Source organism: Saccopteryx bilineata, chromosome 12 (assembly GCF_036850765.1).
Source record: "Saccopteryx bilineata isolate mSacBil1 chromosome 12, mSacBil1_pri_phased_curated, whole genome shotgun sequence".
In the NCBI taxonomy this organism is placed as follows: Eukaryota; Metazoa; Chordata; class Mammalia; order Chiroptera; family Emballonuridae; genus Saccopteryx; species Saccopteryx bilineata.
Genome location: NC_089501.1, coordinates 52,088,843 through 52,105,610, shown reverse-complemented (window position 1 = coordinate 52,105,610; position 16,768 = coordinate 52,088,843). Strand labels below are relative to the sequence as shown.

General features: G+C 47.5%; 1 protein-coding gene across 4 annotated transcripts in view; it reads left to right on the top strand.

The window, feature by feature from the left end:
• The window catches only part of SLC22A2 (solute carrier family 22 member 2), a 36,181-nt gene extending 20,634 nt beyond the window's left edge, over positions 1-15,547 (top strand). Inside the window, exons 7-11 of one of the 4 annotated variants that reach the window (XM_066248233.1) lie at positions 3,192-3,406; positions 4,218-4,326; positions 5,232-5,344; positions 8,166-8,265; positions 15,107-15,547. In XM_066248233.1, the coding sequence (XP_066104330.1) occupies positions 3,192-3,406; positions 4,218-4,326; positions 5,232-5,344; positions 8,166-8,265; positions 15,107-15,182 (613 nt within the window). In that variant the 3' untranslated portion in view covers positions 15,183-15,547. Of the gene's footprint in view, positions 1-3,191; positions 3,407-4,217; positions 4,327-5,231; positions 5,345-8,165; positions 8,266-12,060; positions 12,985-13,048; positions 13,649-15,106 lie in introns of those variants that run through there. The other 3 variants (XM_066248236.1, XM_066248235.1, XM_066248234.1) reach the window with 3 other exon arrangements.
• Positions 15,548-16,768: the final 1,221 nt, after the last annotated feature.

The window sequence follows — 16,768 nt, the reverse complement described above, 5'->3', positions numbered from 1 at the left end:
AGGATTTCTATTTTAAATTCTCTGTCGTTTAACTCCAAGGTTTCCAATATATTAAATTTTTTCTCCATAGATTTTTCCTCATCTATCTGTGTTACCTCTCTTTCTTTTGTATCCATGATATTCGATTTTTTCTTCCTTAATGGCATCTGAGGGTGGTTTTGTTGATAGTATTGAGATTTAATAAAGAATAAAAAGTTAAAAAAATAAAAATCAAAAAGTTTTTCTTAAATTAATAATTAAATAAAGAAAAATAAAATAAAATAAAATTTTAAAAAGAAATTATTCCCCCCCCTCCTTTTTTCCTCTCCTCTCCCCTCTTTCTTGAGAAAATCCTATAATGGAGGGCCTGAATTGGGGAGAAGTAATAAAGGGGGGAAAAAGATGGGATATGGACCCACAAAAAGCAAATAAGGAAAAAATTTAGGTCAAGAATAAAATGATTTGCTTTTAGGTGTTGGTTGACTAAGAGTTATGATAAGAGGAATAAGAGGGAAACAGGAAAATGGGGAGACAAATTAAAAATTTTTTGAATGAGAGGAGACGTAAAGGAGAAAGGAAGAAACTAATATAGAGGGAGAAAAGAAAGGGAGAGAGAAAAAAAAGAGGGAACCACTAATAGAAGAAAAAATAAAAAAGAGGAGAGAGTTAAGGGTTTTGGAGTGCAACCCTCATAGAGAGAAAGGAAGAGGAAAGAAAAGATAATGGAAGATGTAACACTTATGGGTAGTATAGTTCAAGGAGAGGAGAGAGTAAGACCAACAGAGAGTCAAACAACCAAATTGGAGGAGGAAAAAAAAATCAAGAATGAAGATAAGAGAAACAAACGAACAAATATAATAAAATGGGATAGGTTATAAAGTCTGCGGATTATTCTTGATTTTGAGAGGTTATCTTCTTGCTTATTCTTTTCTCTCCCTCTTCCTGGTCAGTGACTCTGTACCCCGGGTTCTGCCCCTTTGGCACGCTCAGGTAGAGGTTTGCAGTTGATAAGTCTCTATGGCGATGTCATGTATTGTGCTTCAGTCTCGTTGGGAGTCGAGACTCATTAGCATTTATAGGCTCTGACAGTGAGAGAGTCCGTGTTCCTGGAGCCTCTCTCCTAGTCTTTCCTTCCTCAATTAGTAGCCTGATAATCCAGCTATGGGGTTGATGCTGCCTCTGCCTGGATAGTAAGAGGCTCAAAGAGCTGGCCACTCCCCACTCTATTCCCACTCAGCACAGGGCTCTGGGTAAGGCTCAGTCAGTCAGAGCTGCTAGCATAATCAGGCGGGGCTTCCGCCCACTCAAAGACCTCTGGCTCTGCCACTCTGTCCGGTAACACGGGCAGGCGCCCACTCCTGGGGCACTTGGAGGAAACTCTCACTCACTATCTGTGCGCACAGACCAGGATATCAGGCTGGCAGTCTCACACTCTGAGTGAAACCCCCGCCCACATGGAAAAGTTCCAGCATTGGAATTGGCTCTTGCTCCCTCCCTGTGCACGGCTTTTTCAGGGCGCTGGGGTGGCCTGGAGATTCCGCTTTTGGCCCACACAAAGGCCTCTGACTCTGCCCCTCTGTGGGATAACACGGGCACCCACTCCTGAGGTGCTGGGAGCAATCTCTTGCCCACTCTCCACGTGCGCAGACCAGGATATCAGGCCGGCAGTCTCACACTCTGAGTGAAACCCCCACCCGCATGGAAAAGTTCCAGCGTTGGAATTGGCTTTTGCTCCCTCCCCATGCACGGCTTTTTCAGGGTGCTGGGCCGGCCCTAGATTTTGCTTTCGGTCCACACAAAGGCCCCTGACTCTGCCTCTCTGTGGGGTAACACGAGCTCTCACTGCTGAGGCACTTGGAGAAATCTCTTGCCCACTATTTGTGTGCGCCAACCAGGAGATTGGGGAAAATGGCTGCCCCGCTTGTCTTTCTTTGTCTGGGTTTGGCACGGGTGTTAGCTTGTATTGCCCGGGTTGCCACAGGAACATTTTTTCCTTGGCTTGGATCTCCGTGCCACAGCCTGGTTCGGCCGTTTGTGCTGCAGCCTGGATCTGTTCACCCTTTTTGCCCGCCTTAGTGTCTATACTCTCAGTTCCCAGTGAAAGCAGCCCTGTTTAGGTTAGTGAGAAAGGCAGAACATTTCTTACTCCCTGTTTCCTTCGGGGTTTGATTATATATTTAGCCAATTTTTCGCTCAACCATAACTTCGGGTTTATTGCAAAACATCTGGAGGCTCCAAGGATAGGTTTTTCTGTTTCTGGTTGAAGATCTTGTTGAGTTTTGGAGGATATTTATCGGTATTGCTTCCTACCCCACCATTACTCTGACGTCATCTCCCGTATTTCCCACTTTTTTACACGGATGAGAAGTGGTATGAATTTTATGATGAATAAAACTTGAGTTCAATAACTTTATGTAATACATTTTTTTTTCAAATTTCGGGCTCCAAAATTAAGGTGCGTCTTATACATGGGGAATATGGTATATTGGGAACTCAGAGTAAGTCATTTCTGACTGAGGGACTAAGGGAACCCGTGAGAATGTGAGATTTTACATGATATTTAGATTGAGGATTTGGGAGTTCAGCCATTTTTCTTCACTTCCTCTCTGGTTTCCTGGGGGGCATGGGGAGGGGGCTGGGATACACATTCTTTTCCAGTAATGACTGGTGTAACACTGGTTCTTAGGTTTTAGATCCCTGCAGAGATTAGTCAGAGAACAAAGCAGGCCAGGGCCACTGTCCGGCCAGAGGTCACCGCTCAGATACTGGCGATAAGTCTGGTCAGTGCTGGTCCTGCTGGAGGTTTGTTCCCGATTCCTCGGTCTTTCACACACCATCCTGTGAGGCTCGACCACCCCGCCGTGCTGTGTCTACACTGCTCACAAAAATTAGGGGATATTTTATAGCTTCATATTCATTTTGAAATATCCCCTAATTCTTGCGAGCAGGATATATATATATATATATATATATATATATATATATAGCATTGCTTTATATTTGTGCATAATTTCTTTGCCTCTCCTGGTTCTGAAGTCACAGCCAGCCATCGCAGTGGGTCAGATAGTGTAAAAGCAGTGGATAGAGGGAACAGCAATAATAAGATGACAACAAAAGGTGACTACAGCCAACCCTTGTTTTTCCAGAAGTCTCCCTGCGCCGGTGACTTGCTTTCAGAGCCGGCCCTGACCTGAGCTCTCCTCCCTGTCCAGGTTCTCGGGCTCCGCCCTCTACCAGGGCCTCATCATGCACACGGGCCTCGCGGGGGGCAGCATCTACCTGGACTTCTTCATCTTGGCCCTGATGGAATTCCCAGCTGCCCTCATCATCATCCTCTCCATCGACCGCGTGGGTCGCCGCTATCCATGGGCTGGATCGAATCTGGTGGCGGGGGCAGCCTGTCTAGCCTCCGTTTTTATCCCCGATGGTAAGTGTCAGGCCCAGCTATGGTCTTGCTCTCTGAGATCCTAAGAAGAGGGCTGTCACAGCCCTTTGATAGAAAGACATGTCATTTATCATCCAAAGTAGTTTGGAAAAAAATAAAATATCTAGCATCTTTCTGACACACTCATCAGCCTTTGAGAACAATCGCAGCCAATGGCTACCTGATGTCACACGATGACACCCAATTGCTACAAGCCATCCAGCTTGCCCAGAGCAGAGAGCACGGGCTTTGGCGTGCAGCTGGCTCAGGGTTCAAGTCCTTTTCCAGCACGACACTTCTCAGATGTTATTTAGGCAACTCCCCTGGCCTCCCCACAGCATCCTGTGGAGTTAATTAGAAAACGGCATCAATGAATAATTATTCAGCTCCTTTCCCTTCTTGTAAAATACTTTCTCAGTGAAGGGGAGTGAAACTGTTACAACAGAATTCTCAGCAACATGGAGCTTTGCTTGAATCCTTCAGTTATTAGCAACTATTTCGAATATGCCCATATTTTGCTATTTCTTTAGTGTGGCCTCTAATAGATTCAAGTTGGCCCAGCTTTGGAAACTGATATAATTCTGTTGTCATTAATGGCTGAGGTCTCAGGTTATAGGAGTATTAAAATTGTGTCTAAAGTTAAAACTAAACAGATGTGGAGAATTTGCTGGCATTGTCCTGACCGTGGAGAAGAACCAATTTCACTGTCTTGTCCCAATCTGGAACCTGGGATTTCCCCTTGCAAAGGCCCCTGGAGCACAGTTTGAAGACCAGGGGTCGTGTGCAGTGCATGAAGTGCTGTGTTTCCCCTCAGATCTCCAATGGCTAAGAGTGACAGTCGCTTGCTTGGGTCGAATGGGGGTTACACTGGCCTACGAAATGGTCTGCCTGGTCAATGCGGAACTGTACCCCACGTTCATCAGGTGAGCACGTCTTCCTCCGCGGGAAGAGGGTGGGGAGGAGGGGCATTTGCTCCTTGGCTAGAACACCACAGGCGCCGGTAGAGGACACTTGACTTTTCAAAACAGGTGCAGGAAGATGAGAATTGAAAGGCAGTAGGCAGGTCACATTTCACACTTACAGGCTGGGGTAAAGCACAGAAGATGAGTGGAGAGTGCAGGAAATCTGAGCCGCAGGAGAGGACCAGCAGAGGCAGCAGGCGGAAACAGCGCTAATGGGACCCCAGACACAGGGAAGCCGGGGATGACAGTGCAGGGAAAAAATCACCCCCCAGCGTTTCCACGGGAATGAATATAAAACCAGCCTCACAGAATACAAACGAGAGGTGGACCATGTATCGTTCACGTGCACTGAAAATAACACGAACATGTTTCTCAGTTCACGAACACCGTACTGATTTGGGGCATCATTTACTGGAGGTGGGATGAGACAGCACACTACACTGTGATAGGTTAAAAGGTTAAATCGGGGCCCTGGCCAGTTGGCTCAGCGGTAGAGCGTCGGCCTGGCATGCGGGGGACCGGGTTTGATTCCCAGCCAGGGCACATAGAGAAGCGCCCATTTGCTTCTCCACCCCTCCCCCTCTCCTTCCTCTCTGTCTCTCTCTTCCCCTTCCGCAGCAAGGCTCTATTGGAGCAAAGATGGCCCGGGCGCTGGGGATGGCTCCTTGGCCTCTGCCCCAGGCGCTAAGAGTGGCTCTGGTCACAGAGCATCGCCCCCTGGTGGGCAGAGCGTCGCCCCTGGTGGGCGTGCCGGGTGGATCCCGGTCGGGCGCATGCGGGAGTCTGTCTGACTGTCTCTCCCGTTTCCAGCTTCAGAAAAATACAAAAAAAAAAAAAAAAGGTTAAATCGGCCCCCTGCCTTTCAGGAATCTGGGTGTCCTAGTCTGCTCCTCCATGTGTGACATTGGCGGCATCATCACTCCGTTCCTGGTATACCGGCTCACCGAGGTCTGGCATGAGCTCCCGCTGGTAGTTTTTGGTAAGAATTCCTAACAGATGTTGAATGAAAACCTATTTTTCCAGGGAGACTCCATTCTTCTACCTTAACAGAGGTGCCTGTTAGTAACTACTCAGTACGACTAGTAAGTAATACCGTCAATGTCAGTAATACTAGTTTTAGTAATCTTGTCAATAGCTCCTGATGCTCAGGTATGGGAATCATTAGGACCCCCCGGAGAGGTGCCAAGTCAGGGAAGAATGCAGTGGAAGGAAGTGTCCCTGAAGAAGCCCCTCGCTCTCTCCTCCCTGGTTTCCACTCTCCTTGAGTCTCTTTGTCAAAGAGCTCACTCGCTCTGTCTGCCTCCTCCAGAGCCAGACGTAGAAGTAGAAAAGTACGGACCTTCACTTCACTGCTTTAAGAAAAGGCTGTGGAACTTGACAAAGAGCAGCTGCAAACCCAGCGGAAACAGAGACCGTGCACGAGCACTCGGAGCCCCTGTAGGGGTTGGGGCACCGCCTCAGCTCCCTCCGGCAGTCAGGTCGAAAGGGGCACGTGCTTCTCCCGGGCTGCAGGAAAGCACCACGCAGAGCCCTCCCCGCCCCCACCAGCCTGCCGGACAGACAGTGACAGGGACAGATCTAATGATCAGGAAGGAACACACAGAGGCCTTTGTTGACACAAAGTCCACAGAACGTGAGAGGGGGCTGGGCACCCTGGGCAATGCCATTCCTTCACACCCATGGCCTTCGCCCACAGCCGTAGACAATGGGACAGTCCTCCCCTCGGCGGCCACCCAGATGCGGCCTCAGATTCACACACAGCACATTCACTTGCATGCCAGCCAGGATACCTCAGTGCCCCCTCTCGTCCCCTTTAAGACCCATTCTGAGCCAGTTTTCATGTGACAAAAATGTGACACTTATCACCGTGGGCAAGCAGCACGCACTGAATTTGGGAGGAAGAAGGGACCATTGCTTTTCTCCTCACTCTGACGTTGTCACACACAGGTGTCCCTGCTCCTTCCTCTACTCAGGGGACATTCCCACTACTGTTGTCCTGCCAGTTAAAGCTCCAGGCCATACGAATGCCACCCCATTCCAGCTTAATAAGATGGCCAAGGTCAGGAGCTCTTATCCTGAGATAACCACGATGTGGTCACAGAATGTCTGGCACTGTTTACGGGATGTGCATGCCCCAGATGTCTTCCTCCCCCAGCACCATCTGAGGGACCTGTCCCCAGAACCCCCTTCCATCTTGAGAAAGTGCCATCCCACCCTCGAGACTCCTTCCCTCCTGGGGAGGACACTGGAATGACCCCCCATCTCAACCACTCCCTTAGGTGGGCAGCGAGTCGCCCATGGGTCCCTGGGATATTTCTGGGCAGAGAATGGCTACTTTGAGTGTCCTTAAGTTATTTAAGAAAGCAACGCAAAGCCCAGACCCAGGAGATCCACTGGTGGGTTGTAGCTGCATTTCAACACTTACAGGAAACTCTGTGATGACTCTCCATTTTATTTTTGCTAGTACAGTAGTTTCATCTTCTTCCCTCACCAGCTTTTAATCTGAGTTGCTAACAGGAGTCAAAACTAATGGTTTTACATTTCAACTTCTTTCCCTTCCTTTTCCACACAATCATATTGTACCAATCCCGGTCTTGAAACGACCAGAAATGAAAACCTAGAAGCCTGAAAATCGGCAAACCGGCACGTTTGGATAATCGGCATGAAAGAGCAGGGGGATGGGGATAAGGGGAGCATTGGTGAACTAGGCTGATCTTTGCAAATACAAAATGCTAAGTGGATGGTAACAACTAGAGTGTCTTATCTTCATAATTCAGGCCAGAGACTCAGAGCCGCTGAGTAAGTTCACTGTTTGTACGAGTTACAACCAAGTGTGTCTTCAGAGGTTTGGAGAGGTGTTTGAGGGGCTGGCTATTTAGTTCACTCTATGCGGCAGGCACTGTTCTAAGTACTTAACAAATTGAGCCTCAGACTGGGAGGAGGGCATGTCTCCCCACTTTCTGGAGAGGAGTCCGGAGCCTCGGGGAGTGGGCAGAGCTTCCCAGAGCACGAGGACCAGTCAGCAGGTGCCCGGCTGGGGGCAGGCCCCCAGAACCACTGAGCTCTGGGGCCTCTACCCCCACCATTTCCTAAGGACCCAGAAGTGGGAGTCCAACGTGCCTCTTTCTGAAACTCTGAGACTAGTGAAGCACCTACATCCCACTTCCTGCATTCATAACAGAAAAACATGTAAAAATGTAAGCTTAACATCCCAAACCTTTAACGAGCATTTAAGAAACAGAAACACAATGTTTGCTATTATGCCCCCCCCATATACCAAAAATTAGAGATAGAGACAAAAAAAATTAGAAATTTATTAAACACCTGAACTCGAGATCAAAGTCCTGGCTATACTTTTTAACACTGTCTCACAGTAACACTTTAAAAGTGACTCATTACTTCTACTTGCCAGTGATGATAAAAGTTTCTGGCGCAGTTTTCTTTTCTAAGTGCTTTATGTTGGCAAGGTTATGTTCTTTCTTTTCTTAGAGTTGATTTTCTTTTTCACAGTTATTTCTAACCCCAAACTTCCTTACTCTTATGGCAAGGTCCTCCAGCCCAGAATAACTTGACTCAAAATGTGAAGTATTTCATCTCCCTATAAGGCAGTGTCATCCAACGGAGTTTGGGATCAGCCAAATATTTATTGGTGGAGAGTAGGGTTGTCAGGTAGCAAAGAAATTTGTTAAGCATAAAAAATTACACACACAAAAAAGGGTTTTTTTAGAAATACGGGGAGTTCTAACTATAGACCCCACTGCTTCCCTGCTTAACGTGCTGCGCCTCTGTGTGGCTTCCAGCTGTGATCGGCTCGGTGGCCGGAGGACTGGTGCTGCTGCTGCCAGAGACCAGAGGGAAGACCTTGCCCGAGACTGTCGATGAGGTTGAAAACATGCAGAGGTACGGAGCTGGAAGTCCCACGTGAACTAACTCACGCGTGTGTTCCGCCTGCGCGGAGGCCGGTCGGAAGGAAAGAGGAGGGAGACTCTCTCCTATCACACACGTTGAGATCAATCCCAGCAGAGTCAGGCTTGCAAGTACAAATGAAGAAACAGTAAAATAATAAAGAAACTGTAGGAGAAGACCTTTCTTCCACCTTTGTAGTGGGGGAGGTCTTTGTAAATACGGCCAAAAATCCAGGACCCATTAAAAAACATGATCAGTAAGTTGTAAGTTTGCCTTCACAAAAAATTTTAAAATCTGCATTAAAAAGTTACTCTAAGCTTTAAAATACAGCAGACTTTAAAATATACAGCAAACTTAGATAAAATATTTACTCCTCTCTCCAAAGGACTAATTTCCACAATTTGTAAAGAGCTCTAACAAAATCAAAAAAGCAACCACTCAATAGGAAAAAAAAGAAAAAATGAGCAAAGGATTTGAACAGATAATTCAGTGAAAAATGCGGTGTGCATTAGGGTCCACTCGGATGCTTGATGACCAAGCTGCTTGGGGACACACTGTGGCGGGAAAGACTGTGGAGCAAATGTCTTCAATGGCCAGCAGGGGACAGGCTGGAAACGTCTACAAGGGGCAATCTGACCACAGTATAAAAATTGCCAATGTCCATACCCTCTTACCTCGCAATTCCACAAGTCTAGGAGTCTGGGTGGGCACTAGCAGAGGCTCAGGACTGTTCTTTAAGGCACTTTGTTAATATGTAACAAAATTCTGCCCGTTGATCTGGAGACCAGTTATATAAGTTATAGTAGATCATTCAATAAAATATCATACAGCCATTGAAAAGAATAAAGCAGCTTTGTAGACACTGAGAAGGCAAGTTCTCCAAGACATGTTATTAATGAAAAAGGCAAAAACCAGAAAGTATAAGTTTACAGTTTGTGGGGAAAAGAGGGAAAATGCACATGGAGTAAATAGATAAGCATATTTACTTGTATCTTTGGATACAAGACCCATAACACTGGCCGTCACAGGATTGGGTGACTGTGGGACACAGTGGGAGGGAGACTTGTCAATGTATACTTTTTGTACTTCCTGAATTTGAAGCCGTATCAACCTATTCAAAAAGTAAACTTAAAAAAATGCAGAGAAACATATAGGAGACACTCCCTGCAGGTTTGTTCATGCAGTAGGCTTAGATATCTTCATTTTGTCCATTCTCCATTTCTGGCCTCCTGGTGCCATGAACTGACCTGAATGTCATCTGCTCTACAAAGTGTTCCTGTTGAACGCGTTCAGTATTTGGGCAAATCTTGCAGCAGAAGGATCTCCGGGGTCCGAGGCTTCCCCTTGGGCTCGAAGCTTAGAGTTGGGCGAGGCCTTTGAATCCATCCAGAGGTCACATGGGCAGCTCACCAGAGCAGGGTCTCAAGGGCTTTGCTTGGCTCACTAGGTACTTTTTAAAGTGGGAAATTCCACATGAACTGGATTTCTAGGATCTGTTCACATAAATAAACCACCAGAAGATGGGTAACCCCAAGAAGGCATTTCCTCTTGGCGGACAAGTTGCAGGAGCTGCATGATAGCTCAGCAGTTGGAGGGCAAGCCCACTGGAGTCGGCCCCCACACCCCAGGCCCTGTTCTCCTGTGCCTGGTGCCTGCTGCAGCTATTGTTCCTGTTGTTGCTGCCATTGTTCCTGTTGTTGCTATTGTTGCTACTGTCACTTCTGTCATTTCTGCTGTTATTCCTGTTGTTGTTCCTGCTGTTGTCATTGTCACCATTGCTGTCCCGACTATTGTTGCTGCTATGGTTGCTGTTGTTGTCCCTACTATTGTTGCTGCTCCTGTTATGACTGCTGTTGCTGCTGCTATTGTTGTTTCTGCTGTTGTTCCTTTTATTGCTATCACTGTTGTTGTTGCCACTGTCACTTCTATTGTTATTTTTACTGTTGTTCCTGCTGTTATTTCTGCTGTTGTTATTGTCACCATTGCTGTTGTTACTGCTGCTGCTACTGTTGTTATTGCTATTGTTGCCACCATTGTTCCTGTTGCTGTTGTTGCTGTTGTCACTGCTGTTGTTGCTACTGCTGTTGCTGCTACTGTTGTTACTGTTATTGTCCCCACTATTGTTGCTGCTATTATTGTGACTGTTGTTGCTGCTGCTATTGTTTTTTCTGTTATTACTGCTGCTGCTGTTGTTCCTGTTGTTGCTGCTGCTGTTGCTGTTGCTGTCGTCCCCACTATTGCTGCTGCTGTTACAGTTACTGTTGCTGTTGCTCCTATTATTTCTGCTGTTGTTGCTATTGTTGCCACTGTCGCTTCTGTCATTTCTGCTGTTGTTACTGTTGTTCCAGCTGTTATTTCTGCTGTTGTCATTGTCACCATTGTTGCTACTATTGTTATTGCTATTGTTGCCACCATTGTTTCTGTGGCTGTTATTGATGCTGTCACTGCTATTGCTGCTGCTGCTGTTGTTCCTGTTGTAACTGCTGTTGTTGCTGTTGTTATTCCCACTATTGTTCTGCTGCTGCTGTTGTTTGTGTTGTTGTTACTGCTGCTGTTGTCCCCACTATTGTTGCTACTGCTGTTGTTAGCATAAAGGCTTTGGGAGCTCAATATACTTGCCTGGGCACCGATATCTGGAGTCTGAGAGGACTGCAGCACCACTGGGTAATTCAGGGTAGCTTCTGCTACTCTCCCCATCTCATTCTGGTCCAGAAACTGAAACAGGACTAAGTACCTCCAGGTGGGGGTAATTCTGTGAGGAGCTTGGGAACCCCACAGCAGCCGCACCCAAATCTCAAGATTACTATCAACAGGAACACGTTAAGAGAGCATGTCTGACAGTAATGAAATAAAGAAAGCAGCGCCCTGGCCGGTTGGCTCAGCGGTAGAGCGTCGGCCTAGTGTGCGGAGGACCCGGGTTTGATTCCCGGCCAGGGCACACAGGAGAAGCGCCCATTTGCTTCTCCACCCCTCCGCCGCACTTTCCTCTCTGTCTCTCTCTTCCCCTCCCACAGCCAAGGCTCCATTGGAGCAAAGATGGCCCGGGCGCTGGGGATGGCTCTGTGGCCTCTGCCCCAGGTGCTAGAGTGGCTCTGGTCGCAACATGGCGACGCCCAGGATGGGCAGAGCATCGCCCCCTGGTGGGCAGAGCATCGCCCCTGGTGGGCGTGCCGGGTGGATCCCAGTCGGGCACATGCGGGAGTCTGACTGTCTCTCCCTGTTTCCAGCTTCAGAAAAATGAAAAAAAAAAAAAAAGAAAGAAAGAAAGCAGCATCTTATGAGTATCAACAACATCCTGCTATTCACAAAGGCAAGATGAGTGAGAAACTTGTGATTCGAACAAATTTTCAAATTGATTTTTCACTTTTCTTACTGTTCGAAAAGTAAATAAACTTTGGTAAAAATAATTCTCAAATCCTATTTGGAGAACTGATGATAACAGTGTCTAGATTTTGCAACCTTCCTTTTTTAACTATGTAAGGTTAAATTTAGACATTTCCACATTTTTTTATTACAGAGAAGAGTAAAACACCTTAAATAATTAACTTAGGCCCGTCTCATTCCTATAACAGTCTTAGGAACCACTCCATCCACCCTAGTTATTCACCAAGCTCCGTGTGCATTTTCTAACTGAGAAGCTCCATTCAGAACTCACTGTGAAACTCATCCTAGATAAAACCTACATCCATTTCTTGTTCTATTTCTTTATTAGAAATAACCACTTTATTTTGGTTGTAAGCCTCCTCATAATTTTTCTCTCCCCTCTCCAATGTCGTTTTATTATTGCAGATCAAGAAAAAATAAGGAAAAGATGATTTACCTCCAAGTCCAGAAACGAGACATTCCACTAAACTAAGAGAGATCTGCCCTGGTTTTGCTTTGATAATTTAAAGCTAGAATCAGAGATTCCTAGTCTCAACACAAAGCCCGTACAATTAAGCCTTACTTCTCTTTGAAATCTATTAACCTACTTCTGACCAAATGCAGTTTGTTTGCCCTACTGCATAAAAACCTGGCCTGTGGGCCTGGCCTGTGGTGGCACAGTGCATAAAGCCTTGACCTGGAATGCTAAGGTTACCAGTTTGAAACCCGGGGCTTGTCCGGTCGAGGCGTACACGACAAGCAATCAAGGAACAACTAAAGTGAAGCAACTATGAGTTGATACTTCCTGCTTCCCCCTCTTCTCTCTGCAAAATCAAGAAATAAAATCTTTTTTAAAAAAGGCCCTGCCTTTGGGACTGGACCCTACAGCCCCTCCAGCTTAGTCTGCCCCAAGCTTTCCTTGGACAGTGGCCACTGGTTTGCTGGGATTTTTTCCTATCTCTGTATTTCTTTATTTTATCCCCTTCTCCACAATGATATCAAACAAAAAACACATAGGGAATTGTGGGCCAAGGAAACAGAAAAGATGTAAAAAGCAATAAAATTGGGAGCAGAAAGCCTGTTTTCTTTATTTCTCTCTCTTTTTTTTTAAAGTGAGAAGTAGGGAGGCAGAGAGACAGACTTCCACAAGCACTCTGACCGGGATCCACCCAGCAAACTCCCATGGGATGATGCTCTGCCTATCTGGGGCTGTTGCTCTGTTGCTTGACAGCTGAGCTATTTTAGCACCTCAGGTGAAGCCATACAGTCATCCTCAGTGCCCAGGGCCAACTTGCTCCAGCCGAGCCATGGCTGCAGGAGGGGAAGGAAGAGAGGGAGGGAGAGAGAGAAGGGAGAAGGGAGAAGGGGTGGGGTGGAGAAGCTGATGGTCACTTCTCCTGTGTGCCCTGACCAGGAATTGAACCCAGGACATCCACACACCAGGCTGATGTTCTACCACTGAGCCAACTGGCCAGGGCTGAGAGCCTGTTTTCTTAAAGAAATAAAACATCCAAAGCAATATCAACCTGTCCAGAATGAATATTAAGAACTTTAAATAGTCTTTTCAGTATTGTATGTAAAGAAATTTTAGAATACATTGATTATTACCTGAATTAGACTTTAAGGATACCTAAAATAAAAGTATCAGGAAACACTACCTGGGTAATCACTAAGCCTCTATATTTAGGCTGGATAGCATAAGCATTTGCTTTACAACATATGATCTTGAGAAGAGTTTAATAAAAAGCAGTGTTTGTGTTGACATTATTAAACCATAGGTGATAATGTTTCAGTCTGGTAAAAATCTCTCCAAATTGGTAGCTTTAAAATATTACATTAATATTTTACCAAAGTAATACAGTAAATCAGTTTTTTAAAGCTAATTCTATATAAGGCCTATAACAAAAAAGGAAGTCCTCGAACCTAATCTACCCCTACCAACTCCTCAGAAATAATTTTCCACTATTTTAGCCGTTTTCCCCTTAGGTTTCTCTTCATATATCTAAATAACTTACTTTATGGGCCCTGGCCGGTTGGCTCAGCGGTAGAGCGTCGGCCTAGCGTGCGGAGGACCCGGGTTCGATTCCCGGCCAGGGCACACAGGAGAAGCGCCCATTTGCTTCTCCACCCCTCCGCCGCGCTTTCCTCTCTGTCTCTCTCGTCCCCTCCCGCAGCCAAGGCTCCATTGGAGCAAAGATGGCCCGGGCGCTGGGGATGGCTCTGTGGCCTCTGCCCCAGGCGCTAGAGTGGCTCTGGTCGCAACATGGTGACGCCCAGGATGGGCAGAGCATCGCCCCCTGGTGGGCAGAGCGTTGCCCCTGGTGGGCGTGCCGGGTGGATCCCGGTCGGGCGCATGTGGGAGTCTGTCTGACTGTCTCTCCCTGTTTCCAGCTTCAGAAAAATGAAAGAAAAAAAAAAAAAAAAGTAAATAACTTACTTTATATGGACATTTCTTGATTTTTTTTTTAGTTTTAAATATCACTTATTGACTTTTAATATAAACAGTGAAGAGTCAGCTCTCCTCACCTCTCCCCTCATCCTAACACACAACTTCTTTTTTTTTTTTTTTTTTTTTTTTTTTCTTTTCATTTTTTCTGAAGCTGGAAACAGGGAGAGACAGTCAGACAGACTCCCGCATGCGCCCGACCGGGATCCACCCGGCACGCCCACCAGGGGCGACGCTCTGCCCACCAGGGGGCGATGCTCTGCCCATCCTGGGCGTCGCCATGTTGCGACCAGAGCCACTCTAGCGCCTGGGGCAGAGGCCAAGGACCCATCCCCAGCGCCCGGGCCATCTTTGCTCCAATGGAGCCTTGACTGCGGGAGGGGAAGAGAGAGACAGAGAGGAAAGCGCGGCGGAGGGGTGGAGAAGCAAATGGGCGCTTCTCCTGTGTGCCCTGGCCGGGAATCGAACCCGGGTCCTCCGCACGCTAGGCCGATGCTCTACCGCTGAGCCAACCGGCCAGGGCTACACACAACTTCTCTCTGAACCTTGAGGCTTGGTTTTATCACACGTTCATTAAATCACAGTCAACATTCACCTCCTTGTGGTTATGTAACTGTTATTAAAAGCCGAGCCACATAGTCTATACTACGATGACACTTCCTTCCTTCCACCTTCTGTGCTTCCTGAACCTTGGTTTTTCTTGCTTTGTTTTCTAAGTATTCATTGTTAATTTTCCATCAATTCTGACAGAACGAATGTCCTCTCAATGCATCCAGACCCATCACAGATGGGCTCCTGTTCCTCCTTCCTGTCCTGAGAGCTCCCCCACCCACACAGACCCTGCAGCCCTCCTGGTCCAGCATGGCCCTGCGGGGCTGGGTGCTCGCTGGGCCTGCTGCCCAGCCGCTGCCCATGGCTCTCCTTTTCTGGCCTTAGTGACCATCCCCAGTGCCCTTTCTCGTGCTGACTCCCTGCCTCCCTAATCCTGGCGCACCGTCCTTCTTGGCTTACCCCCTCATTCTGCAGGAACACATCTCCCAATGTCACCCTGAGAAAGAGCACACACTTGTCCTACGATCTCCTTTGTAACCTCAGGAGCTGAAACCTGCAAACGCCACATCCCTGGCCCTGTGCCACCTGGCTTTCCATAAGTCTCTAGCAGCGGGTAGTGTGGGCCATTCTGGAAGGCAGGAGCAGAGAGACTTTTCCAGCTAGACCATGAAGAAGCCTGGCTTCCCAGACCAGAGGGACGGAGGCTCCCAGTTCCCGTCCAGTGGCACCAGCACAGTCCTAACAGTGGCAGTCACTGCAGAAGCACCTGGTCAACGTTATGGCAAGACCAGGCTCTCGGCCCCAGCAGAGCGATCGCCCCTTCCGGTCCGGGGTGAGCCTCCTCCTTTCGCACACCCTTCTCTCTTTGCTATGACAATTGTATATGCATGTGTCTGTATTAAATTGCCTGTTTGATATGCCTCCTGTGGTTCCTGTTGTGCTGACTAAACAGATTAATACTCTACCTGAAGCCATGAGTAGACAACACCCAGGAAATAAATGCCTGTATAGGGGGCTGTATGCTCTGTTAAATTATGTGACTGGGGTTAACACATTCACGGCACTGTTGTCCAGGAACATCAGGGTGCCAATAGTATCTATTGCCACAGCGCACAGTGGCAAAACATTTACTTCATCCATGCTGCAGGTACCTGCAATGAGGTGCTTATCCAGAGCAAGACTTCGGGAGAACAAGGGACTTTTGAACTTGATCACCATGGTGGGAATTAGTACCCCAAAAGCTTTAGGTTAGGCTAGTAGCTTCTGACTCTGCTGGAGAAATTAGAAAAAGAAAATAAAATTAGGGCTTTCAAATATTACACTGAACCATTTTGCCAGAGAATTTGAGAGCCCCCTATACAGGTCCTAATAGGCATTTTGAGTTTTGGGGAGGCAGAGCTGATAGCACTGAAAAGCAGCCCCCAAATCTAACCTTCTGGGGTTCAGGGTTACATCACAGGCGGAAGAGTCTGACCTCTGGGGTTCAGGGTTACATCACAGGCGGAAGAGTCTGACCTCTGGGATTCAGGGTTACATCAGGCGGAAGAGTCTGACCTCTGGGATTCAGGGTTACATCACAGGCAGAAGAGTCTGACCTCTGGGATTCAGGGTTACATCACAGGTGGAAGAGTCTGACCTCTGGGGTTCAGGGTTACATCACAGGCAGAAGAGTCTGACCTCTGGGATTCAGGGTTACATCACAGGCGGAAGAGTCTGACCTCTGGGGTTCAGGGTTACATCACAGGCAGAAGAGTCTGACCTCTGGGATTCAGGGTTACATCACAGGCGGAAGAGTCTGACCTCTGGGATTCAGGGTTACATCACAGGCAGAAGAGTCTGACCTCTGGGATTCAGGGTTACATCACAGGCGGAAGAGTCTGACCTCTGGGGTTCAGGGTTACATCACAGGCGGAAGAGTCTGACCTCTGGGGTTCAGGGTTACATCACAGGCGGAAGAGTCTGACCTCTGGGGTTCAGGGTTACATCACAGGCGGAGGAGTCTGACCTCTGGGGTTCAGGGTTACATCACAGGCGGAAGAGTCTGACCTCTGGGGTTCAGGGTTACATCACAGGCGGAAGAGTCTGACCTCTGGGGTTCAGGGTTACATCACAGGCGGAAGAGTCTGACCTCTGGGG